This window comes from Peromyscus maniculatus, chromosome 4, assembly GCF_049852395.1.
Source record: "Peromyscus maniculatus bairdii isolate BWxNUB_F1_BW_parent chromosome 4, HU_Pman_BW_mat_3.1, whole genome shotgun sequence".
NCBI lineage: Eukaryota > Metazoa > Chordata > Mammalia > Rodentia > Cricetidae > Peromyscus > Peromyscus maniculatus.
Genome location: NC_134855.1, coordinates 39484906 through 39510669, shown reverse-complemented (window position 1 = coordinate 39510669; position 25764 = coordinate 39484906). Strand labels below are relative to the sequence as shown.

The following is a 25764-nucleotide window of genomic DNA, read 5'->3' as shown; positions in this document are numbered from 1 at the left end:
AGGTAGGGGATATTCTGGCTTGTATAAAAAAGCATATTGAGCAAGAAACAGAGAGCAAGCCAATAAGCAGTATTCCTCCAAGATCTCTGCTTTAGTTCCTTCCTCCAGGTACCTGCCTAGAGTTCCTGCCCTGGCTTCCCTTCATGATGAACTACAACTGTAAGATGAAATAAACCCTTCTCTCCTCAAGTTGCTTTTGGTCATGGTGTTTATCACAGCAAAAGGAAGCAAACTAATAGAGAAATTGGTACCAGGACCATAGTGCTGTGACAGACCTGACCATGTTATTTTTGGAAGAACTGTGATAGCATTTAGAACTCTGAGCTGCGATACCACTGAGTATTCAAAGCTTAAAAGGAACTCAAGTTCAATGTATGTGCACACAATGGGGATGGGGGGAGAGAGGAAGAGGGTGCATTTTCACAGAATTTGATTTATTTATAAATATTTTCAATTTTCAAAATTGCTTATAAAAAGTAGTTAACAACATGCAATGGTTTTTTAGTTCTCTAAAAATTATCCATTAACATTCTCTTAAAAGTCTATATTTATGTTATAATCTTTCAAATTCTTAAGATCATAGACCATGGTATTTCTTCCTTCTGAGCCTAATCATAGGACTCAGGAAACTGAATTCATTGTCATCATTTGATGGGGGAGACTAACCCTTTCCTTACCCCTTACCATTGTCATTTTCCTCTATTGACTGTGACCTACAATGCTTATGGATACTTAAATATATATATATATATAACACATTATTGTTTTTACTGCTTTATTCTTTAAGATACAGACTTACTTTTTTGTTCCTGGAGCAACTGACAACTTCTAATGAATAGAAAGAATACTGTGGAAGTGAAGGTATGTGACTCTAGTGACTAGGTCATAGAAAGCACTTTGCACTCTACTCTTGGATCCCTTCCTTTGAGCAAAGTTAGCTGCCAGGCTATGAGTAGACACCCATATGGCAAAGCCTCCTGCCAAAAGTTATGTGAGTGCGCCATCTTGTAAGTGCATCCTCCAACAAGTGAAGCCTTCAGCCGCCAATCCTTGCCTACTTTTGATTTCAACAACATGAGAAATCGTGAGCCACAACCATCCAGCTAAGTCACTCCTGAGTTTCTGATACACAGAAATTGAGAAAGTAATTTGATAAGATAAAAAGGGAGATTATGGAATCTACTTTTAAAAAGGAACTACTTGTTTTAAATAAGATAAGTAATGAAAATTTTTTGGTCTGAGTTTATCAGATGTTACTGGACTGGACATTGTTAATATATATAATGGAGTTTTTTGTCTGGATCTGTCAAATGTTAATGGACTAGACATTGTTAATGTAATCTTGACTGTATATTGCATATACTTATTGAAGATAGTTTTTCTTGTATTAGTTATAAGCTTTTTTAATTTTAGACAAAAAGAGAGGAAATGTGGTGGTATTGTGTTCCCCAAAATATTGTGTATTCTAATAAATTTATCTGGGGTCAGAGAACAGACAGCCACTAGATACAAAGGCTAGAAGATGGTGGCACTCACACCTTTAATCCTAGCATTCCAGAGATAGAAATCCCTCTGGATCTCTGTGAGTTCAAGGCCACATTGGAAATAGCCAAGCATGGTGACACACGCCTTTAATCCCAGAAAGCCAGCCTTTAATCCCAGGGAGTGGTGGTAGAAAACAGAAAGATATATAAGGCGTGAGGACCAGAAACTAGAAGCTTTTGGTTGGTTAAGCATTTGGCTGGTTAAGCATTTAGGTTTTTGAGCAGTAATTCAGCTGAGACCCATTCCAGATGAGGACTCAGAGGCCTCCAGTCTGAGGAGACAAGACCAGCTGAGGATCCAGCGAGGTGAGATATCTGTGGCTTGTTCTGTCTCTCTGATCTACCAGCATGGACCCCAAAAACTCGCCTCAGGTTTGATTTTATTAATAAGAACTTTTAAGATTCCTGCAACAGTAATTTGTTGTTTTTATGCTGTTAAGTTTTTTAGTAAGTTTAGGGTAACTAGTTATATGACAGACATTGAAAAAGATATGCAACTACCATGGTGAACAAGAGGTAAAAACCCAGTTATTCAAGTTAAATTAGGCACATTCTTTCAACTCTAAGTAGAGTACTGAGCATTATCTAATAATAGAGCCTTGTTGTCTTGACCTTTTAATGATCTTTTTAGAAGAAAAAGGACTCCTGCACACTCCCTTTTTAGGAACAGCACAAACACAGGCTGAATTACAAACACTTTTAATTGATTGGTTGAGTGACTGCAGTACTGGAGACTGAACCCAGGATGCATGCATGCTAGGCAAGCACTCAACCACAGAGCTACAGCCCTAACTCAATTTTAAGTTTCTTAAGTCAAACTTTCTAAAAAGGTCTCCCCCACTAATGTATCTCTAATTCCTTCATTTCATGTTTCATTTCTCGAGGCGGCTACACAAGTGTAATCTGCCAAAGTGTTCAACAGCCTCTCTCTCTTGCACATCTAACAGAAATAGTTTACAGACAACAACTCTTCAAGCCATCCATCAGACACAAGGACAAAAGGACTCTAGGTGGCTAGAAGCAAATCCTTCTCTTACTGGTTAAAGTGATTTCTGTTAACTTAGAAGGCCGACTGATTAGGAGTGTAACTTCTAGAAATAGACTAGTTTTATTCAAATATTATCAACATATTATATTATACCTTAAGGTATATCTTATCCATTCCTCTATGCTTTCCTAGTCTCATCATGCAGATATGTACTTTTACAAAATAGCAACTGTGGACTGCTTTCATTTTGGGCGGGGGAGCTAATATAACAAAATATTTCAAAGTTCTATTCCTAGGAAATAATTTCTCATCTGTATTATCTAAAATACCTGAATTTAATGATAACTCATTAAACACAGATCAATACATATGCAAATGCAAAAGATTTTAATTTCAGTTGTTTAATTAGCCAATATTTTCTCTAAGTTAGGACTAATTATTTTACACTTAATATATAGCCAGCTCTCAAATATGTAATAAATCTAAGTTATCCTTAAAAACACAATATAGAGGGGCTGGAGAGATGGCTCAGAGGTTAAGAGCACTGGCTGCTTTTCCAGAGGTCCTGAGTTCAATTCCCAGCAACCACATAGTGGCTTACAACCATCTATAATGGAATCTGATGCCCTCTTCTGGTGTGTGTATACATAGTAAATAAAGAAATTAAAAAAAAACCCACAATATAGAGCTATAGTAATAAAAGCAATATGATACTGGCATATAAACAGACATGAAAACCAGCAGAATAAACAGAGACCCAAACATGAGTACTCATAATTACAGCCATCTGCTATTTGACAAAAAGTGAGAAACATTCAAGAAAAGACAGTATCTTTAACAAGTGGTGCTGGGAAAAACTGATGTCCACATGCAGAAGAAGAATGAAATTGGACCTCTAGCTATCAAACTGGAAAAAAAAATCCAAGTAGATCAAAGACCTCAAATTTGACACGGGAAACACTAAAACTGCTAGAAGGAAGCATAGGTGGTGGCCTACAAGATAGAGGTGTAGGAAAGGACTTCCTGAATAGGATTCCACTTGCCCAGGAACTAAGGGCAATAATTGACCACTGGGACCTCAGAAAATTCAAAAGCTTCTACACAGCTAAGAAAACAATCAAGCATGAGAAGAAATCTACAGAATAGGAGAGAATCCTTGCCAGTACACATCTGCCAGAGGATTAAAGAATATACAAAGAACGGAAAAAGAAAAAAAAAAGTCATGGGAACAAATGGCCCAATGGGAAATGGACTAGTAATCTAAACAGTTTCCCAGTCAGAACAGCTAAGATCAATAAAACAACTGACAACAAATGCTGTGAGAAATGGCTGTAGAGAAAGAACTCCTATTCACTGTTGGCAGGAATGCAAACTGGGGCAGCCATTCTGGAAACTAGTATGGAGGATCCTCAAAGAACGAAAAATAAATCTACCATATGATCTGCTATACCACTCCTTGGCACATATCCAAAGGACCTGACATCCCACTCCACAGATACTTGCTCAGGTATGTTCATGGCCGTTCTATTCACAAAAGCCAGAAAATGGAAACAACCTAAATAATCAACAAAAACATGGGTAATGAAAACATGGTACATAGACACAATGGAATACTGTTCATATTAAGAAAAATGAAATTTTCAGGTGAATGTAAAGACCTAGAAAAGATTATGCTACGTGAGATAACTCAGACCAGTAAGACCAACACCACACATTCTCCTTCATCTTTGGTTCCTAGCTCCAAATCCTCAGAAGGGAGTATACAGCATGGAGTAACCAGAGAAACCAAAAAGTTCAAAGGAACCGTTGTGTGCTGGGGGAGGGGCAGCAGGTAGAGAATACAGGTAATATGAAATGGGAAAAGGAGTAACAGGGAGGGGATCCAACCAAAAAAAGAAAAAAAGAAACCCTCCTTTTGAAAGGGTGGTCAAGATAGTCCAAGTGACTCCCCAAAGAATACAGATGGAGCCCTTGGTTCTTTCTCAGGAGTTGAAGGTGGGTTGAAGACACCTCACCCTTAGGACACAGGACCTGGATGACTAGAGCTGGATCTGACCTGAAACCCTATCTCCTGTGGTCTCACTTCCCTGGTTCCAGAACATACTGTACAAGATGCCAAGGGCGGGAAGCAACTAAACAGCTGTAATACCTCTGAACCATGACAATTACCAGCATGGCAGATACACAGAAAGGCGCAGTAACTCACTCACACGTCAGTGGCCATCAACAGCTGTATAACAGGACTTAGGGCCACTCAACAGGGGGAAATCATGCCTGGTACTGGAAATCCAGCCAGCTTCCTGGGGCTAGTGAGGTCATGGACCTTAGAAAATAATCTACTATTGCTACTTATACCCACAGACAAGTGTAGGTCTCACCCCAAGTCAAAGTAGCTTCTCTCTACCGCAGATGGAAGCCATCACAGAAAATCACAACTGGGCACAGTGCAGAGATCAACAGAGAGTGGGGAGCCCAGCCCTGATGGACTCCTCTACACCACTGTCCCTGCATCTCTGGGGAACGCAATGGAAGAGGGGTGGAAAAACTGTATCATCTGGAGAACTTCTCTCCTAGGAATGGCTGCATAAACAAGACCGGAGCAACGGCAGTGTCAATGGACATGTTACCTTGTGAAGGGAAATTCTGTGGGGTCCCACCCTAGACAAAGAACTATAGGCAATTAATGACTGATGAAAGAGGGATCAGTAGTCTCTCTCAGGGATGAGCCCTGTTATTGGTTGTCCAACTCAGAATGGTCAGCCCTGAAACTGCATACACACAGAAAATGGAAATGGGTCAGCAAGTTGTGTATGTATGTATACACACACACATATATACATGTATAAAATCAAGGAATATATATATATATATATACATATACACTATATATGCATACACTATATCTATATATATTATAATAATAATCAAGGGAGAAGAAGCTATCAACCTGAGAAAGGGGGCACATGAGAGTGGTTCAAGGAAGGGTAGTGAGGAGGGGCTTGAGGGAGGGAAAGGAGGGGGAAGTGATGTAATTCATTTCAATTAGAAACATTTTGAAAAGAAAAATAAATATAAATATGAACATAAGAATAGATTTCTTGTTTATATATTAAGTATTCAAAAGCCCTTTGGATTGAGATACATAAAAGGAGAAATTTAAAATACAGTCTAATTTCATTTCTATCAAATGGTGATCGTACAAGAAAATGAAATTCATGAGCTATTCAAAGAATTAAAATATGGTGATCACACACGTCTCTCTTGTATTAACAAGGATCACAATGGTAAATCACTGAATTTATATTTACTCCTTACCCAGAGCTTATTTCTAGGTCTTTTCCATGGTCTGGAATACAGTATAATTTTGGCACAGTATTATTAATCCTTTGGAAATAGGCTAGCCAAGCAAAGGAAGTTGAAGGGAAAAACAGAAAATGATTTAAATCTAGGGTCATTTGTCTTACCATCTACCAGTTTAAAGTTGTATTACTGTTAGAATTTCACTTCATTAAACACTTCTGACACGAGGGGGATGGGGACCCTCCAGGGAGCCTCGAGAGATGGCTCAGCAGAGTGCTGAGTGCAGTCAGGAGGACTAAGTTCTGATCCTAGTTCACAAGTGCCCACCGCGGCCCCAGCGTCAAGGGAGGGGAGGTAGGACTGCTGAGTCTTCCTGGCTTCCAGCCTAGCAGAAAATGCAAGCCCCAGATTCAGGGAAAGACCCCCAGCTCTGGGGCTAGGGAGATGCTTCACTGGTGAAGATCATTTGTTGCTCTTTCAGAGGACCCAAGTTTGACTCTGAGGACCCACACAGTGGTTCACAACCATCCTTAACTCCAGTTCAGGGGATCTGATAGTCTCTTCTGACTTCCATGGGTACCAAGCACCCATGCGGTGTATATGAAGGCATGCAGGCAAAACACTCACACACATAAAACACACAAACAGACCTTACTAGTAGCAGAGAATAATACTGGAGGGTACTTGGTACACTCTTCTAGCTCCTGTGAGTGTATAACAGGCACATGCACCCATACACACCAAGAGCATACTAACATGCAGACATACACAAACAAACAAATCTTTAAAAAACACTAGGAAATATGAAGCTTAAGCTTTATTTTAAATATAAGTAATTATATTGAGATGGATATGTCATGTTTGTGGATACACAACTTTGTTTAAAATTCTAGTGGCAAGGGACTGGAGAGAAATGGCTCATTAGTAAATATTATGTACTTTTTTTTTTTTTTTTTGGTTTTTTCAAGACAGGGTTTCTCTGTGTAGTTTTGGTGTCTGTCCTGGAACTCACTCTGTAGACCAGGCTGGCCTCGAACTCACAGAGATCTGCCTGGCTCTGCCTCCTGAGTGCTGGGATTAAAGGAGTGTGCCATCGCCACCTGGCCCCTCTGTACTACTCTTGCAGAGGACCTGAGTTTGGTTCCTAGCACCTTCTTCATATAGCTCACAAGCAACCATAACTCCAGATCTAGGAGATTTAATGCATCTGGCCTCCATGGGTATCTGCATACATGTGCATACATTCACATATAGATACCCACATACACATTATTAAAAATAATAAAATGGAGGCTAGAGAGAGATAGCTCAGTGGTTAAGAGCACTACTGTTTTTACAGTGAGCCTGGGTTTAGTTCCCAGCACCCACATGGTAGCTCGCAACTGTCTATATTTAGTTCCAGGAGATCTGATACTTCTTCTGACCTCTGCAGGCACTGCATGCACATGGTGCACAGATACATACATGTAAAGTGAATTTAAAAATTTTTCTTAAAAAAAAAAAAGATTTCAGTGGCAGGCCATTGTCTAAGAAAGATGAGAGGAGGAAGATATATTGTATATCAGCATTTAAGTGCTGGTTTCTGTAGAAGAAGCAATGTTAGGGGCAAAAAAAATATTATCTACTTTCTTCCCATGCTCTACCCACTCAAACTGTGAGAGCATACAGACTAAATACTCTGCAAGTCTGTGAAGCCTAACTCTCTTAAGAATGAGTCTGACAATACTTCCTACCTTTGACTGCTTATCCCTCAGTGTTCTTACTTTATCATGTGGTTCATCAAGAGTCAAATTATTCTTCCTTCTCTCACTGTCTTCAAGCAAAGGAACATAGCCGTAACTGTTATCTGCAAGACAAAGCACTGTACATCAGTAGAAAGCTCTGGAAAATATAATAAAAATGAAGCCAGGCATGGTGGCGCATGCCTTTAATCCCTGTACTAGGAAGGCAGAGAGGCAGGCAGATCTCTGTGAGGTTGAGGCCAGCCTGGTCGACACAATGAGTTCCAGGACAGCCAGGACTACACAGAGAAACCTTGTCTTAAAAAACCCACAACCAAACGACAACAAAAAACCAACACACCAACCAACCAACCAAATAAACAAAAACAATCAACCAAAAACAAATCTAAATAATTTCAAAAGAATAAATTATAAGCTCTAGTTTTACAATATTCAATATTTATATAATATTTACCTTGGCAAGCTGCCCATTTAGAGTTTTTCCTTCCCACTAAGCATTTCTTTTCCCATGAGTCAATGGTAAAATATACAGAATTCAGAAGACTAGAATTAATTATGCTTTTCACATTTTACTTTATCAACAGTTAAACTCTTAGGGCTATTTTTTTGGAGGAGGGGAATAGTGCTTGGGATGAACTAGCTAAGTGTTCCACCCTAGTTACACTCCCAGGCCAATTAAACTTTTATACATCACTTTTTAGGTATGCTTTTCTTGTTTAAGATAATTATACTTGAGAAAACTCCTGCTTATAGACAATTAGGAGATGTAGTTATGACAAAAAGGAGCTGGAGGCTGGAGAGATGGCTCAGTGGTTGAGAGTATTGCTGCTATTCTAGAGGACATGGGTGTGATTACTAGAACCCCACGGTGGCTCATGACCATCTATGAACTCCAGCTCCAGGAGATCCAACACCCTCTTCTGGTCTTGGTGGGTACCAGGCACACACATGGTATAAACACATAAGCAGGCAAAACACCCATAAATAAATTCAAATTTTTTAAAATTATTTAAAAAAACAAAAAAGCTATCCATTTTCATCACTTGTGAACTGTTCTTATTAAGACTGTAATTTATATTTTATGTTTTTCTTTTCTACATATAAACTCAACTCAAACGATGTTTTTCTGTAGACATGAAATACATTATATTTACTTTGTACCTTACTATCTTTACTTTGCTGCATATCATGAACATATTTCCTGTTGGTAAGTTAACTATGATCACTGCTTTTCTTGGCTACAGAGTTGTTCACTGTAACTTAACTTTTGGACACTGTACCTTTTTGGATTACTTACTGGTTTATTGAAAGGACATTTAAAGGGAGATACACACAGGGCAAGGACTATGGAAGGGCCCAGAGCTTCTCACCCTTTTATCTGGAAGCTAGACACTTCCTCTGACTTTTCATCTCTAGATGTCTACTGTGATGTACAATGTATGTGCACCCACTAGCACTTACACAAATTGTCTTACAATGGACTCTTAGGGCTTCTAGTTTTATCTCAAAGGCACAGATGTTTTAGAAAGCTCTTTGCTATTCATTGGAAAAGTGCCTTCAAGGAAGTTTTAGCAATCTAGGGTTTCTGTCTGTAGAATACATGAGTGTTCACTTCCCCATGTCCTACAAGTTTCAATTAAATAAACATAATGTATATCTATACTATGCTTCTTGTATCAGAATAAAAAAAAAAGAAAAAAATAGAAAAACTCAAATTTTACCTTTTTTCTAAAGTGTTTCCAGAAACACATTAAAAAAGGAAGAAAGAAATACCTCGACCAGAATCCACAAGAAGTAGCTGTGATTTTAGCTTGTCAATAAGAGTTTGTTGAAATGACAGCTGTTCTTGTTGCTCGCGTATTCTTTGTTCATAGTTCTCAGTCTGAAGACAAGAAGAAACAAAACAAAACCCCAGTTAGCCTGATTCTCACCGACAGATGCATTTACTAAGCACAGGGGCTGCCTGAAGCCCAGGTAACTGAAAAGTCTATTCTTGAGTCACGGACTGGCCCAGGGATTTACTTGTGATCATCATTGTATCAGTGACTTAAAACAATCAGAACACTATACAACTTTTAAAAATTATCTTAGTTAAGGATTTCAGTCAAGAGATTGGCACTATGTTTTCTTGGTCTTTCAGTAAAGACAAACATATTATAATTTGAAATTTAATACTTGTAAATAAAAAAAGCATGAATGGTTAAGTAGATGCTGCATTAAAGTTATGTTTTAACAAACACACCAGTCTTAAAACAAAATTTTATGTCTTTTCAATAAACACTGCTATTAATTTTTAGAGTACAAAACTATAAAAGTAGCTAGAAGTAAAGATTATGAAAAACAAATATAAATTCTAAAAGTATAGTGGCCAGAAATAAGCACACGAGGGTTGATTTTTATTATATAAAAATATTATTTATAATTTTTTTTTTTTTTTTTTTGGTTTTTCGAGACAGGGTTTCTCTGTGTAGCTTTGCGCCTTTCCTGGAACTCACTTGGTAACCCAGGTTGGCCTCAAACTCAAAGAGATCCACCTGGCTCTGTCTCCCAAGTGCTGGGATTAAAGCGTGCACCACTACTACCCGGTTATTTATAGATTTTAAGTGGCATAATCTCCTTATATTTTTGTTCCACCCATCTTGCTATTTTATTATATTGGCTGTGAAAACAACAATGAAAATGACATATGTATTAGGAATATAGATATATAGATGTGCCAACCTTCAAGAAAAATCTGAAAATGTTGTATCACAATTACCTAATTAGTACATTCTTAAAAGCTATATTAAGAAAGCATAATATGAAAGACTTTGCCGCTTTCTACCACTGGAGGAACAAATGACTAAATATAAATTTCTTAAAAATGAAAAGGGTCCTAATAATTATAGCAACATTTGATATATACTAGATGTTTGATTTTTTCAAATGACTAAATTAAAAGTTCACAATTAATGAACTTGTATTATTTTCATCTTCCAAAGAAGCTTAAAGTTCTTTATAAATAAAGATCTGTTCCTTAAGTCTCAAATACAAATTTAAGAAATTAAAGAAAAATAACACACCCAAATAAAAGGTGGACTTTTATACACAGGACACTGCCAACATGAATAACCGACAGCAGGTAAGTAACCCCACTGGCATGTTAGCTTTGCATGTTGTGTGTGGGCAGTCTTATATAACTTGGCATCCCCCCCCCATCCAACCCCACAAATGAAGTTAAACACATGCTGATTATCATAAGCAGAAGAAAGAATTGATGATGAGTCTCAGCCTTAGAGAATTCAAGTTCTAGACACCGAACCCTAGATATTCAAGTCAAACACTGAGCCACGTTTCCCAGAATAAGACATCTTAGTCTTACACACATTGGCATCCAAGCTGCTGGAATGAGTGTGGTAAACTGACTATACAGAAAGGATGCCAACATTACAGTTAATCCATAATACCTTAAAATTATCTGGGCTACATACGCTTCCTGAGGTGAAAGAATCAGCAATATATTAAGTTCTTCCCTATGCACTTTATGTATTTAGAACATTTTTATTTCAAAAAACTCTACTACTTCATAAGCATCAATAAGTAATTTCAATAATTACCTATTTTTCACTATATCTTGATAGGTATATATATATCCTACTGCTGTTCAGTGAGCAAGTGACAAGATAAAAAAAAAACCTAGCAAATTAGAGATAGGCTGAGAATAAATGTCTAAATTATTCAAGTCTCAGCCCATTCTTCATCCATTATGCTCCTCCACCCCCAATTTTAGTGAAGAAACCAAAAGACCATGTATGTTCATTTGGAACCAACTCAGAACACTTCTGCCAATTAATTTTCATCTTCTCCTCTCCAGCTTAAAGACACACTTCAGCACATCTGTTTATAACATATTATAACAAATAATGTATTCAATAGCTGGGCAAGTTAATATATCAATAGCTATTTCACATAGAAATCTTGAACTATTTCTTAAATCAGATGATATTTATGCTGAAAGTGTAGCTGGACAAACAGTAGAGTGTGTCCTGGGCTTTCATGTAGTTATGGTGGTTAGAGTATTCTAGTCTGTCTACATGTCTGATGGGCAGAGACTATTTGTTACTGTAATCTCTAGTACCACACAGTGTCTGGTATATACTGTGTATATACCTCAATGCTCAGTATATATTAATTGAATAGCAGGCTAATTAAATTGTTAATTAAATATCTGAGAAATAGATATGCCTTTAAGAATGACCTGAAGGAACAAAAGGATAATGACCTTGCTTTTGATGCTTGAAAATTAAGTAAAGCAAGTTTACTTGTATATATATATATATTTTTAAAAAAACCAAATGATTGTGAATAAACAAATAGCACGAAATCTTTTTAAAGGATCAGAAAACCGATGCACAGTCACAGTATTTTAAAATATACAATTACAAAGCAAGTGCATTCCAGTACTATCAAAGACCCTGCAAACAGAAAACTCACTAACAACCACATTGAAAATGTACAACAGTAATGTCTTGTCAACACTTCTGTACAGAGCACAGACATGACAGCTAAAACAGACAGAAGAGAAGATGCTTTTGACAGCCAGTGTGTGTGAATGATTCTTTGAGTCAGATGGCAGCAACAAGTTACCAACTAGGAGATCTGCATGACAACTAACCATCCATCTGTATCAAACACCATCTGGCTAAGATGACTCTGGCTTCTGTGTACTTGACACTCCTTCTAATTCCAAAGACTAGCAAAACAAGTGGTCTATCATAATCTAAGAAGTAAACAGGTATATAGGTACTTGTGTCATAAAGGGTTGCGTATTCTTCCTTAGTGTTCAACAGCAAAACAGCATGATGGAGATCAAATGTATAATATTATATATGTCAATTTATCAACAAGGGTTATTCAAGCATACTCCAGAGTATCATTAATAAAGCAAAAACCCCATCTTAAGAATTATGCTGACTAGCTGGCTCAGCAGTTTATAGCACATGCTGCTCTCGCAGAGAGCTTGGGTCAGGTTCCCAGCATTCACATGGCAGTTCACAACATCTATATCACTAGTTCTGGGGATCCAGTGCCCTCTTCTGGTCTCTGCAGGCATCAGGCATGAGTGTGATGCATGGGCATATATGCGGGCAAAGCATTAATATGCATAAAAAAGTCTAAAAAATTAAATAAAAACACTTGTTCTTTTATTAAGGAAAAATTTCAGCCTGTCCTCTTCAAAACTAAGATACCATATTTTCAATAATTTTGGACATACAGCTGTTCAAATTTTCATAAATTTCATAAATATTAAGATAGAGTTCTGTTAATTGAATTTCTTCCTATTGCAGACATTGGATGCTTTAATTTTTCTATTTCTCAAGACAGTTACTTCCTATATTAAGCCATCTATAATATTTTACATTGGTCAAATATTATTTCTTCTCATGTTCAAGAGTTAATCTCAATATTCTGAAAAAACACTATAGATTTCTTCCAATGATTTTTACTATGGAATGCTGAGTGGGTAAAACATAGTCTCAATTTAAAAACATTTTAAATTGCTCCAAGATTAATGGATATGAAAGCTTTATTGAAGACTCTGCTTGCATAAAAAAGCTCTCACAGGGAGTGCCACAGTTCATGAAGGAAAATGAATATTACTTACATCAATATACTGCAGTTTAGACAAAAGCTAATAATTTATACACAATCTACGTTTAAAATGTCATACAACTTTAGCAAACTGAGTATCAATTTTACTTTTTTTTTTTTTTTAGCATACAAGATCATATATTTTGGCTAGCATGTAGTTCTCTCCTCAACCATTCTTTGTGTATTACTTTAATAAACTCCCCATTCCACCATCCATAGAGACTAGGACTTATCTAGGATATAACGAGTTGGACAGATCAGATTATCATTTGGCTATCCACTGATAGCACTGTCATCTACTTCTCAGTATGGTAAATGATAAACTGTGAAAACCTGGTTTTAAAGTTTTGGTTCCAGAGTGGGGAGTGCTCCTGCCAGGAGCCATACATTCCATTGAACAGGAAGCTCAGACTTGGCCTGGGGCCACTCTCGGCTTCTGACACTCTTAAGCCAACAGGCTAGGGAAGGAAACAGTGTTAGGTAGGTGGTTGATGCAGATTATCAAGGGGAAATTGGATTGTTTCTCCATGTCGGAGGTAATAGAGATTATGTGGAGTACAGAGATCCGTTAGGGTGTCTCTTGGTACTACCATATCCTGTGACTAAAGTCAGTGGGAAACTACAACAGCCCCTTGGGGAATGAAGATATGGGTCACTCCTCCAGGAAAAGAGCTAAGACCTGATGAAGTTCTTGCCAAGGGTGGAGGAAATACAGAATGGGTAGTAGAGGAATGTAACTACAAATACCAGCTAAAAGGCCATATGACCAGTTGTAGAAATGAGGATTATAATAAAAATGAGTGGTTCTGTTATATTTTATAAAGAATGCATTTGTACAGATATTAATGTTTTGTTACTCAGTTTTCCAATTATGTTATATAACATCAATTAAGAAAACATCAATGGTTATCATATTTAAGTCTGAGATGCTAAGATGTCCCCCCTTGAGGGACATTGCCACATATTCTAAACTTTTAATGTATTTGTGGTTGTATGAGGGACAGTTATATCATATTAGGTGTAATTATGACCTGATTATTGTTTTCAGATGGAAATTAAGCATGACATAAGGAGATACCATTGTGCATCAAGTTGACAAGTAGACTTTTGATGGTTATTCTGGGTTGTCAACTTGACTACATCTGTAAGTAACTAAACATAAAAATGTAAGGGCACATCTGTGAGTGATTTTTACTTAAATCAAAGTGGGAAGGTCCATTTCTAATCTGGATCTTTGAGGTAGGAAGACACACTTTTAACTAGCCGGACCTTTTGAGGTGGGAAGCTCCATTTATAAATTTGGACCACACCTTTGCTAGAAGCCTATATAAGGACAGGAAAAAAGGAAGCTTTTGCTCTTTGCCTGCTTGCTCTCACCTCACTATCAAGTCCACTCCTTCAATGGCATTAGAGCCTACTTCTCTGGGATTCTGGCATATACCGAAGATTAGCTGAGACATCCACCCTTGTGGAATGGACAACTACTGGATTCTTCGACCTTCTGTTCATAGGCAGCCATTGTCTGATTAGTCAGACCAAAGCCTGTAAGTCATTCTATGTATTTATTCTATAAGTTCTGTTACTCTAGAGGACACTGACTAATATATTTTACAATTCAATTTGCCCTCCCCCCACACACTTTAAGACCTGGGGTTCTATCAGAAAAATAAGCCAGATACGGTGGTTCAGACTCCCCAGCACTGGGGAGGCAGAGGCAGGCAGATCTCTGAGTTCAAGGTCAGTCTGGTCTACATAATGAATTCCAGGACAGTCAGGGCTACATAGTGAGATTCCCCCCATCTCAAAAATAAATAAACAAAAATAATCTTTACTGGAATGATGGAAAGAAATGGCAAATATAAAACACTGTTATATATTAACCTCTTTGTAAATGTTAGATCTCCTCTTAAATAACAAGTCAAGTCTCTACATATTATTTAGAATTGTGGGAGCTGTACTACTGGAGTCTCCATTAGGGTAATGGGGTTTGGGTCACCTTAGAGTGCCCTGCAGGGGCAATGTTTTGTGGAGTTGTCAGGGTAGATCCATCCAGACCCCAGACTGGTAAAGTGACCAGTGTGTAACTTTAGCTTGGGAGAATCAAAGGCATGTCATCCAAACCAGGAGATCTGTAGACAGAAAAATGGTGCAGGATTGCCTAGAGCCTTGAGGGTCCAACCTCCACCCTAGGGTGTATAGAAGATGAGACACGGACTCAAAGAAGATTCTCATGCGTCATGATTTAGTCTTTGCCCGGCTGGGTTTTAGATTTAGTCAAAACCTGTTATCCCCTTTTTCTTTCCCACTGTTCCCTTTAGAATGGGAATATCTATTCTATACTCGTTTTAGCATTGAGTATTTTCAAAATTATTTTATGTGTAAAGCTGTTTTCCTTGCCAGGTATTTCTGTGTACCACATGCATGCGTGTTTATGAGGGACAGAAGAAATCACTGGATCCTCTGGAATTGGAGAAACAGAAGATGAGCTGCTGTGTGGGTGCTGGGAGGCTAACTCTGGTCCTCTGGAAGAACAGTAAGTGCTCTTAACTACTTAAAGCATATAACTTGTTTGATTTTATAGGCTTACAACTGATAAGGAATGTGTTACAGGATGAACTATACCTTGAGTCTCAGCTATATCTGATTTAGATGTTTAAGCAAGACTTTGAACTTAAGATTTTAAAAGCTGTTATTAATGCATCAAGCCTTTGGGGAATGAAGGTATGTTACATACATGAATTTGGGAGTGGGGATAGAGGGGCAGAATGGCATGTTTTGAATGTGTCCCTGCAAAATTCATGTTGAGGAGGTAAATGGGCTACAAAGGGTTCTCTCAATAATGGGAGTAAGGCCTTCAAAAGGACTTTAAAAATAGTTCAGCTCCTGTGCCCTTCAGTAACTTCAGCCAAGTGAGGACTTGTGTTTATCCCTCATAAAAGATGCAGTTAATAAGAGCTACCTTCAAAATGGACTTTGGGCCCTCACAAGACATTTAGAGATGTTTTGACAAGACATTTCTGAGGATTAAAATCTGGGAGAAAAAGTCAGATATTTTAGATAATAAGGAACAGAAAATTATTTTATAGCTCAGAACTGACAATGTCTATAGAAGAAATAAAACTTAAAGCAGAAACCACCAGCAATCATTTTAATACAAGTAGCTTCAACAGAAAAAAAAATAGAATGAAATGTTTTATCTACTCTACATAGAAAATACGTTGATGTCTAAAGGAAAAAAAGTAGAGTGTTAAAGAGGTTATTTACAGCTTAAGTGAAAGTAATTTTTTGTTATAAAGTTTTTAGTGCTCTTATTCACATATATACTTAACATCGAACAACAATACTTTAAAATGTTTTTTTTATTTTTATTTTATATTTGTGAATATTTTGCCTGCATGTATGTATGTGTACCACAAACATGCCTGGAACCTGCAGAGGCCAGAAAGGGTGTCAAGTCCCCTGAAACTGGAGCTACAGAAGTTCTAAATTGCTATGTGGGTTCTGGGACTGAACCTAGGCTCCCTGCAAGAGCAATAAATGCTCTTAACTCCTGAGCTGTCTCTTCAGTCCCTGTGATAGTACTTTTTATATTTATATTTTGAAACAGGGTCTCTAGTCTAGGTTGCTGCAAACCATCAAGGATAACCTAGAACTGATCCCCTGGTCTCTACTTCCTAAGAGCTGAGATCACATGCACCACCACACCTTGTTTGTAAACTACTAGGGACTGAACCCAGTGCCTTGTGTATGATAGAAAAAATGATTCTACCACCTAAACTATATCTCCAGCCCACAGATGTATTTTGTAAAAAGCAGTGCCTGTAATAAAGTGCTTTTGTGCTTCAGATGAGTTAGTACTAGCCATTGCAAAATACTACTTATTGTATATTAATTATCAGAAAGCATTACAGAGTACCTATGATAAAAAAAGAGAAAATAGCCAAATTAATCTTATTTGTGATCTTTAAGCTCCCTGGTTAACAAACTGGATGACTTTAAATATCACACATCAGTTACCTTTCTTATCAGTATAAAGAAAAACCAAGTTATAAAATAGCATCAAGATTGTTCCTTTCTATGTAAGCCTGTTAATTTTCTTCTTTAGTCAACACTAAGCAAGAATAGACCAATTTATTCATATAATTCTTTTCAACAAAGAGACTATTACTATCTTCTGATCATATAATGAAAAGACTCTTGGGACAAGGTGTAGAGGTCCATTACAGGACGTTTTCTATAACCCAGTATTTATGATTTATAAATGGCAATCAGCTTACAAAACTGAAACGTTTTGTTTTATTACTGATTCTTCTGGAAAGATGGTCAAGAGAATTTACTTAAAGCTTTTAAAAATATATTTAGTTTCTCATAGAACAACAGCAGAAATCAGTGAGTGACGGGCAACTTGGTATGAGTAATAAAACAATTTCACATTATACAAAATAATGTAGTGTTTGAAACTCTGCATGTAACCTCGTCATAGCCAAAAGATGTGCAAGGACTGCTTATTATTCCCCCTATCTCCTCTCATTCTTCCTTTTTGAAATACAGTGTTTTGGCTGGCTATATGGCCACTATGCTAGAGAACATACTAGCATCCCTCCTTACTATTAGTTGTGACCATATCACCAAAATCGAGCTCTGCTATGTTCCTTTTTCATTAGGGGGAGAGAATCAGAAGTTGGGCTCTTTCTCCCAAACACACCATGCTAGGATGGTAGTAGCACTAAGGCAAGAAAAATGCCACAAAGCGCCCTGCCATTCTGAATATGACTTTTCTTTAGTAGGCATAAACTTGATTGCTGTAGATCACTGGTTTTTCCAGCTCTTACGATTTATTTTGGGTTCATCTTTATATATTTGATGCTTTCGTGTGGGAATGTAGGCCTGAAACTTTGTAGCCTCTCATTATGAATGTCTCTCAACAGGTCAAATCTCGAAGTGCTACATTAAAAAGAGCGGTTGTGTTCATTCACTTCTCGGCCATCACTGGTTCTGTTTTTTCTCTTACTCTGTAATCATTACTTACCACCACCTTTTATCACATCAAAAGTCATCTCTTAGCCGGGCGGTGGTGGCGCACGCCTTTAATCCCAGCACTCGGGAGGCAGAGCCAGGCGGATCTCTGTGAGTTCGAGGCCAGCCTGGGCTACCAAGTGAGTTCCAGGAAAAGGCGCAAAGCTACACAGAGAAACCTTGTCTCGAAAAACCAAAAAAAAAAAAAAAAAAAAAAAAAAAAAAAAAAAAAAAAAAAGTCATCTCTTTGCAGATGAGCCCCTATTTGCATTTCTAAGTCTAATTTTACTTCAAAGACCCATTTTCAGCTGCTTGCTGAGAATCTTTCCTAGTTGATCTGCTACTCCTTAATCTCACTATCTAAACAAATAAAACAACAATCCCCTTTACCAGTATCAACAAAAATAAAGTATTTTGTTTAAGGACACATCTTCAATCTCAAACTACCAAAACTGAAAATCTTGGAAGTGGTAGACCATTTTTAAAACCTCAGGTTGGACTTCAAAGCTTTTGCTCTTATTATTGAAGTTAGAAAACATGTCATTTTGTTACTACAGATTCTAAATGAGCTTGTTTTACCTAAAAAACTCAATATTACATCTCAAAGTATATAGAAGACAGAAAATTAGTGAGTTATATTTGGTAATTTATAGAACAAATGACCACATAAGAAAATCTCCAAAACGCTAAAACATATGTAGGCAACAGCCTTGTCTGAGAAACACAGTTTGCATCTAAGAGCACACTGACCCTTGGCACGCTAAGAGGGGAAATGAACTGCACAACAGATGTTTCCACCTCAAGGGTCTGGGAATGTGCCGTTTTTTAAGATGTAAGACTTGTTCTTTTCACATATATTTTTCTAGCAATACTTCCTTGTCTTTGTTCCCTCTGGTGATCTATTTACAAAACATTGTATTTCCTTATAAACATGGTTTAATGATTGTACATTATCTTTGCACACAATTGCTGCTAATAAAATCTCAGTACCGGGGACACCACATCCTTCGAGCTTTTCTTTGGGTTCCCTTGCCTTGAACTACTGAAAATTCACATTGTGGACTCTATGTCTTATTTCATGGACTGAGCTCTGCTACCCATGGTACATAGTATTTTCCCCAAAAAGATGTTACAGGAAAAGTTAAGTTTAAAAAGATAATAAGCAAGGTCAAATATGAAACCCAATCCAGAATGGCTATTTTATTATACTACAGATTATGTGATGGCTAATAAATTTCAATTTTAGCAGCTGACATATCACTTCAAACTAAGGACAATTATATTGTTTTCCAAGGATACAAATACTTCAAATGAACCTGTGTGATATTGCATAGATCCACAAGACTGGACAATGAAGCAGGATGTGGGACAACAGAAGGACAAACACCATCCCAGCCTGTCATTTAGTTCTGGACCATCCACTACATGAAACACAGGGCATGTCTTTCTTTCCAAACTGTTACTATCTGACATTTTGGTCATTCTCTCCTATTCCTCAGCTTTGGTTCTTTCACACAGCTTCTCTAAATCCTATTAGTCCTACCATCACTTTAGGAAGTGTTCTACTTCCTCAACCCATTCCAGCTACCTACTTCTATGACTTGAGCAGACAGGATTCTACACTGTGTTTAACTGGTAACACAGTCTTTTCACTCTTACAAATGACCTCAGCCATCAAACACCTTTTCACTCTTAGTAGCTTCTTTGTAGTTTCAGCTCATGTCTCAGGGTACATAATTTACATCACTTCTGTTTGTGCTTATAATTCTTTCACTCTCAATCCTGAATTAGCATCTTAATGTGTAAGCACACCACTTAACTCCAGATCTTATCTACAGCTGCTGAAAAATAACCAGCAAACATATACACTGTTATTACTAAAAACTCAAAATAATTTGAATATAACATTTTTTTCTTATTTCTTACTCTCAAATCACTTTATCTAGTAGCTGACACTATATTTCAAAGGAAAAATTTTTATGACAATCCCTCTTTTTTCTACCACTTCCTCCAACATCCACGTGTTTATCTTCATATACTCGAGGGAAGTGTGTGTGTGTGTGTGTGTGTGTGTGTGTGTGTGTGTGTGAGTGTGTGTGTGTGTGTGTGTGTGTGTGTGTGTGTGTGTGTGTGTGTGTGTATGTGTGTTGGTCTTGTTCCCTCCAGTCCTGGGAGAACATTTGTTTTCTATTCCTGGCTGGGTTCTAACCTAAGCTGTTTTTATTTTCAAAAACAACCCAGTGGCTGCCTTCCTTTTACCTTTTTTCTTGTACTTTAAATACCTGGTGGCCCGTATGCTAGACAAAGCCTCATGCCTCTTATACCTCATAGGGACTTTGCTTTGTTAGTAGACAAGTAAGTAAAAATAACAAGAACAATAAAAATTTCGTACAAAAATACCTTGATATAATATGAAAGTAACACATGCACATGTTTCCCGAAAAAATAAGCAAGTAGAGCTCGAAGAGCAGCAGAGGCTACTTTTAAATTTAAGACATCAAGAAATCCCTTGAGGAGGTGGCATCTGAAGAGAGAGCTGCAATCAGTATGGAAGGAAACCAAGGCACTAAGGAAGAACCACCTTAGTAACAGCAACTAGAGAGGCCTAAGGAAGAGGAGGATCTGACATTTTTCAGACAACATGTGTGGTAGGAAGACTGTTAGAGAGGAGAATGGCAAGAGAAAAAGTATCTATTAGGGGCTAAATGTGTCTCTGTACTGACAGGCAACAGTGAGGGCTTTTGAATTTATAGAAATCATTGCAAATTTTTGAGGTGGAGTATAATATAAATACAATTTAAGCAATCTTTTTCAAAGGATCATGCAGACTGTTGTGTAAGGAACTGAACACAGGACAGGAATTATTCTTTCTACCTCCCTCCAGCTCTCTGTCTCTCTTCAGGTCACTCATCCTAAAAATAGAAAACACTTCTCTAGCCTCCACAAGCTTGTGCATCATGTAGTTGGATGTCTTTTTGCTTCCTTCCCCAGTTCTCGGTGTACTGTGTTCCCCTCTCCACTAACAACCCTGCAACTTCAACAACTTCTATCCACAGCCAAACACAAGCCACCGTCCGCTCTCCTCTTACCAGGTCTCTGGGCACCTCACTGGCTAACTACTCGACCCTTCCTGAAACCCTTCCCAGTGGCTCTTTTACTTTTCTTCTCTAATTTGTTCCTTGCTTTGTAGACTATTTTTGTTGTTGTTAAGTCTCTTTCATGGCCCCCTTTTGTGCTTCTTTAAAATCCTGGTGTTTTCTAGGTCCTTTGTGTCTCTGAAATGCTTAAACTACATTCTAAACCTGTCTTCTCTTCCTTTCACCCTAACCTAATCCTGTTCTTTAAATATTCCTTCAAGCTAAACATGCTAACTGAGAAACACCATTGAAAATCACGCAATCTTGCCTGGCGGTGGTGGCGCACGCCTTTAATCCCAGCACTCGGGAGGCAGAGCCAGGCGGATCTCTGTGAGTTCGAGGCCAGCCTGGGCTACCAAGTGAGATCCAGGAAAGGCGCAAAGCTACATAGAGAAACCCTGTCTCGAAAAACCAAAAAAAAAAAAAAAAGAAAACCACGCAATCTTATTCTAGTTATAGTCTCTGTCTTAGTCACTGTTCTATTACTATGAAGAGGCACCATGACCACGGCAACTATCAAAGAGAAAGCATTTAACTGGGGGCTTGCTTACAGTTTTAGTCTATTATCATCACTGCAGGAAGCAGATACTGGAGCAGTAGCTGAGAACTTATTCTGATCAATAGGCAGGGGGCAGGGGCAAAGGGCAGGGAAGAGAGAGAGACTGAGACTGACTAACTCTAGGCTTGAGACCTCAAAGTTCCCCCACATACACACACTTCCTCCAACAAGGCCTTCCCCCTTAATCCTTCTAATCCTTTCAAATAGGGCCACTCCCTGGTGACTAAGCATTCAAATATATGAGTCTGTGCAGGCCATTCTTATTCAAACCACCATAGTCTCCAACATAGAACTCCTTGTAGGCCTACAGAACTGTAGTCATACCTATCCATCAGACGGTTCGTCCATATGTTCCACAGGTCTAAACCTAAGAATCAGAACTGAATTATGTATCTTATTTCCCCGTAGCCAAACTCTAAGTTCTTCATCACTCTTGATTTCAGTCATCAGCATTAAACTAGTCATTCTAGACTCCACTGCCATTACCTTCATAAGTGACCTATATTCAGGTGCCACCTGCTTTCTATCTTATCTCCCTAAGAAATTTTAGGTCACCAGGTGGTGTTAGTGCATGCCTTTAATCCCAGCACTTGGGAGGCAAAGTCAGAAAGATCTTTGTGAGATTGAGGCCAGCCTGGTCTATAGAGTGAGTTCCAGGATAGCCAGGGCTGTTTGGGGGGGGGAGGGAGGATTTTAGGTCTTTTCTTCAATTCACCCATAACTGCTAATTCAGTCCCTTGTTTTGAATTCTTAAAATAATTGCTATTCATTTTTTTCTTTTTCTAAACCAAAGTGCAATAAATGTACATAAACTTACTATCCAATATATGTTAGTAAAAGTTTAATACATTACAGTTATTAATACATGAATTTTACATTAATGTACATATTGGAATTTATAAAGTATGACTAGATGATTGCCATATTTTTATATAACTTGCACTTAGAACATATGTAACATGTCCTCAGTATGTTTACTGGGCTCTGACAGTGTCAAGACTTTTCTAAAGCATATAGTTCTTTAGTAACTTTTCACTGAATAAAGATACAATGCATACTACTTAGTCATAGTCCTCATGATGGGCTGTTGTCTTTGCAGCTTCTTTTCCTGTAATACATCATCATTCTTGATGGAGTCATAGGACCATCCTGTAGGACATGCAGGCTACCAAACTCTCCCTTACTTCTTGTTTTATGCAGACACTCAGACATAGACACAAGTACACACACGTGTGTGATCCCTATCTCCTAGCTTACTATGCTCTTCCTAATCTTAGTCCAACTGAGAATTCATATTGTGCTGACCTGACTCACAAAGAAAGAATTAGATGCCTTTTCTCTGGGCCACACACTACCTGCTTGATCTTTTCTGTAATACCTGATAATAGGTCAGGTGATAGCCAGTGACGCTCTTTTCTGTTTTTTAAATTATACATGAATAACCATTTTATTTATTACTTATTTGAACTTTTAAAAGTTCCTAAAGGTATAAATAATGTTTTACTTATTTTAGTATTCTCAAAACTTCATCATCTTATTCCCTAGTTCTTAGCCACCCTAGAACACAAATAGAACTGTTGTCTCTTAACAAGCCTAATTGTAAAGGAGGAAGAATAAAATGTGGGTGGTTTTTTTTTTTTTTGCTAATTTAAATCATTTTTTAAGGCCCTGTCATATCATGCTCCTCTTCTTCCTAGCCACTTAAAATGAGAAGATTTAGAATCTTTAGTTCACTCAATAACAGTATTCTTTTGCAAACGATGAGAAGATTCAAAAAGAATAAAGATGGCTTTCGTAGGATTCAGGAAGGTATATATAGAAATGTTTAATAGCAGCTGGATCACCTAGAAAGGAAGACATTGTGTAGGTGACATACTATATTTACTGAAAGAACAAAGGATTTCATGGATAGCATATTTCTTTTGACTTCAAATTTTCATGAAAATTTTTTTCATATGTATCTGTATGTGTGGTATGTATGCTTATATGTTCATGTTGGTGGTCACATGTGCAAGTGTGTGCATATGAAGGTCTGAGGTAGATGCTGAGTTTCTTCAATTACTTTCTACCTTATTCATCCAGGCAGGGGCTCTCAATTGAACCTGAGAGCTTGCCAATGTGTCCAGTATGATTATCTGGCTTCCAAGAGTTAGAATTACAGCCAGATCACTATGCCCACCCAACATCTACACAGGTTCTGGGAATCAAATCCCTCCCTCATGCTCTCATGGCAAGTACTTTAAACCAGTGAGCCATCTATCTGTCTGGCTCCTCAAGGAAACTTTTGTTTGTTTGTTTTTCCAGACAGGGCTTCTCTGTATAGTTTTAGTGCCTGTCCTGGATCTTGCTCTGTAGACCAGACTGGCTCGAACGCATAGAGATCCGCCTGCCTCTGCCTCCTGAGTGTTGGGATTAAAGGCGTGTGTCACCACTGCCGCCTGGCTCCTCAAGGAAATTTTTAACCAGAAGAATCAGTGTAAGATTCGTGACCTCTAACTGCCAATGGAGGAATAAACTAACATTCCTCCTAGTAGATCTTTTGGCTGTTATTTTCATAAAGGCCTACTTGCAAAATTGGTTCTTTTATATCTGGGAAACTGGCTTTTAAAAACATTCCTATGTGGTAAGACTAACTGCTGAGTCAGCTTATTTAGACAGCATAATAACATTTATGGTGGATCTACTTTCCCTGAGTTTGGACTTCTGATGACACAGTATATCTATGAAGCCAGCTCTGAATTAAAAGATAACAACAGCTGGGCGGTGGTGGCGCACACCTTTAATCCCAGCACTCGGGAGGCAGAGGCAGGCGGATCTCTGTGAGTTCGAGGCCAGCCTGGGCTACCAAGTGAGTTCCAGGAAAAGGCGCAAAGCTACACAGAGAAACCTTGTCTCGAAAAACCAAAAAAATAAAAAAATAAAAAATAACAACAAAACCCAAATAACTGTGAATCTTACGTGGAATTTCTTATGCTTTGTACTCATGTGTCAGAACTTGGAAGCTGGAGGGAAAGTGTACAGAAGACTGAACAGATTCTGCTAGACTCTTTCACCTATCTTTTACCATGATTCCTCTGGTTATGAACTCATGCCACATCACTGTAATCATTTATCATCTTCCGTTCTATTTTTAACTGTCATAAAGAATGGAAGACAGTAAATTAATAACAAACTTAGTTCAGTACACGTTAAGACTTTAGTCTTCCTGTTACCCAAATGACAACATAAAAAAATGCAAAGAAACAATGCAAAACTGAGAAGCAGTGATAAAAGTCTTTCAGCCATAAAATGACTTTTATAGTTACTTCTTTCTTATATAAAATAGTGACATTTAAAAGTTACATATGGAGAAACAATGTTCTATCTTTCTTAATCATAATCACTTTAAATCAAATCAACCTTTCCCATAGGACACAAAATGTTTTTAAAAGGTAACAAATAATAATCTCAATGTTCACTCATTACTACACTTTTGTGTTTTAGTAATTCTAGTTCTCCAAATAGCTTCCAACAATCTAACATTCTCAGTTCTCAACCTCAATTTACCAGAGAAACAATCAATTTTCAAATCCCAAACCACATACCTTTTGCTGTAGCTCTCTCAGTGCTGAATCTCTATCCATGCATGCTTGTCGGAAGGCTTCATATGCTCTATTGAGTTGCTCACCAATGTTTTTATCCATTCCTCTTTGTCCTGTAGCATCACTATAAAGGATGATAAGAATGCCAACTCTGGAAAATATCAGAACAACTTAGATAGTTATTAAAGTTATACACATTTTAAAAATGCTTCCTAAAAAAAGCCCTATAAACATAGTGCTAGGTGATATCATGGTTTACAAAAACA

The 25764-nt window shown here is 37.7% G+C and overlaps 1 protein-coding gene across 5 annotated transcripts in view; it reads right to left on the bottom strand.

The window, feature by feature from the left end:
* Tank (TRAF family member associated NFKB activator) overlaps nucleotides 1–25764 on the bottom strand; it is an 83446-nt gene that overhangs the window by 20212 nt on the left and 37470 nt on the right. For 3 of the 5 annotated variants that reach the window (XM_076569558.1, XM_006984623.4, XM_006984624.4), the window contains 3 exons: nucleotides 25502–25649; nucleotides 9348–9456; nucleotides 7566–7678 (listed from right to left, as the gene is read on the bottom strand). In XM_076569558.1, coding sequence (XP_076425673.1) covers nucleotides 7566–7678; nucleotides 9348–9456; nucleotides 25502–25600 — 321 coding nt within the window. In that variant the 5' untranslated portion in view covers nucleotides 25601–25649. The remainder of the gene's footprint in view (nucleotides 1–7565; nucleotides 7679–9347; nucleotides 9457–25501; nucleotides 25650–25764) is intronic. The other 2 variants (XM_016003096.3, XM_076569559.1) reach the window with 1 other exon arrangement.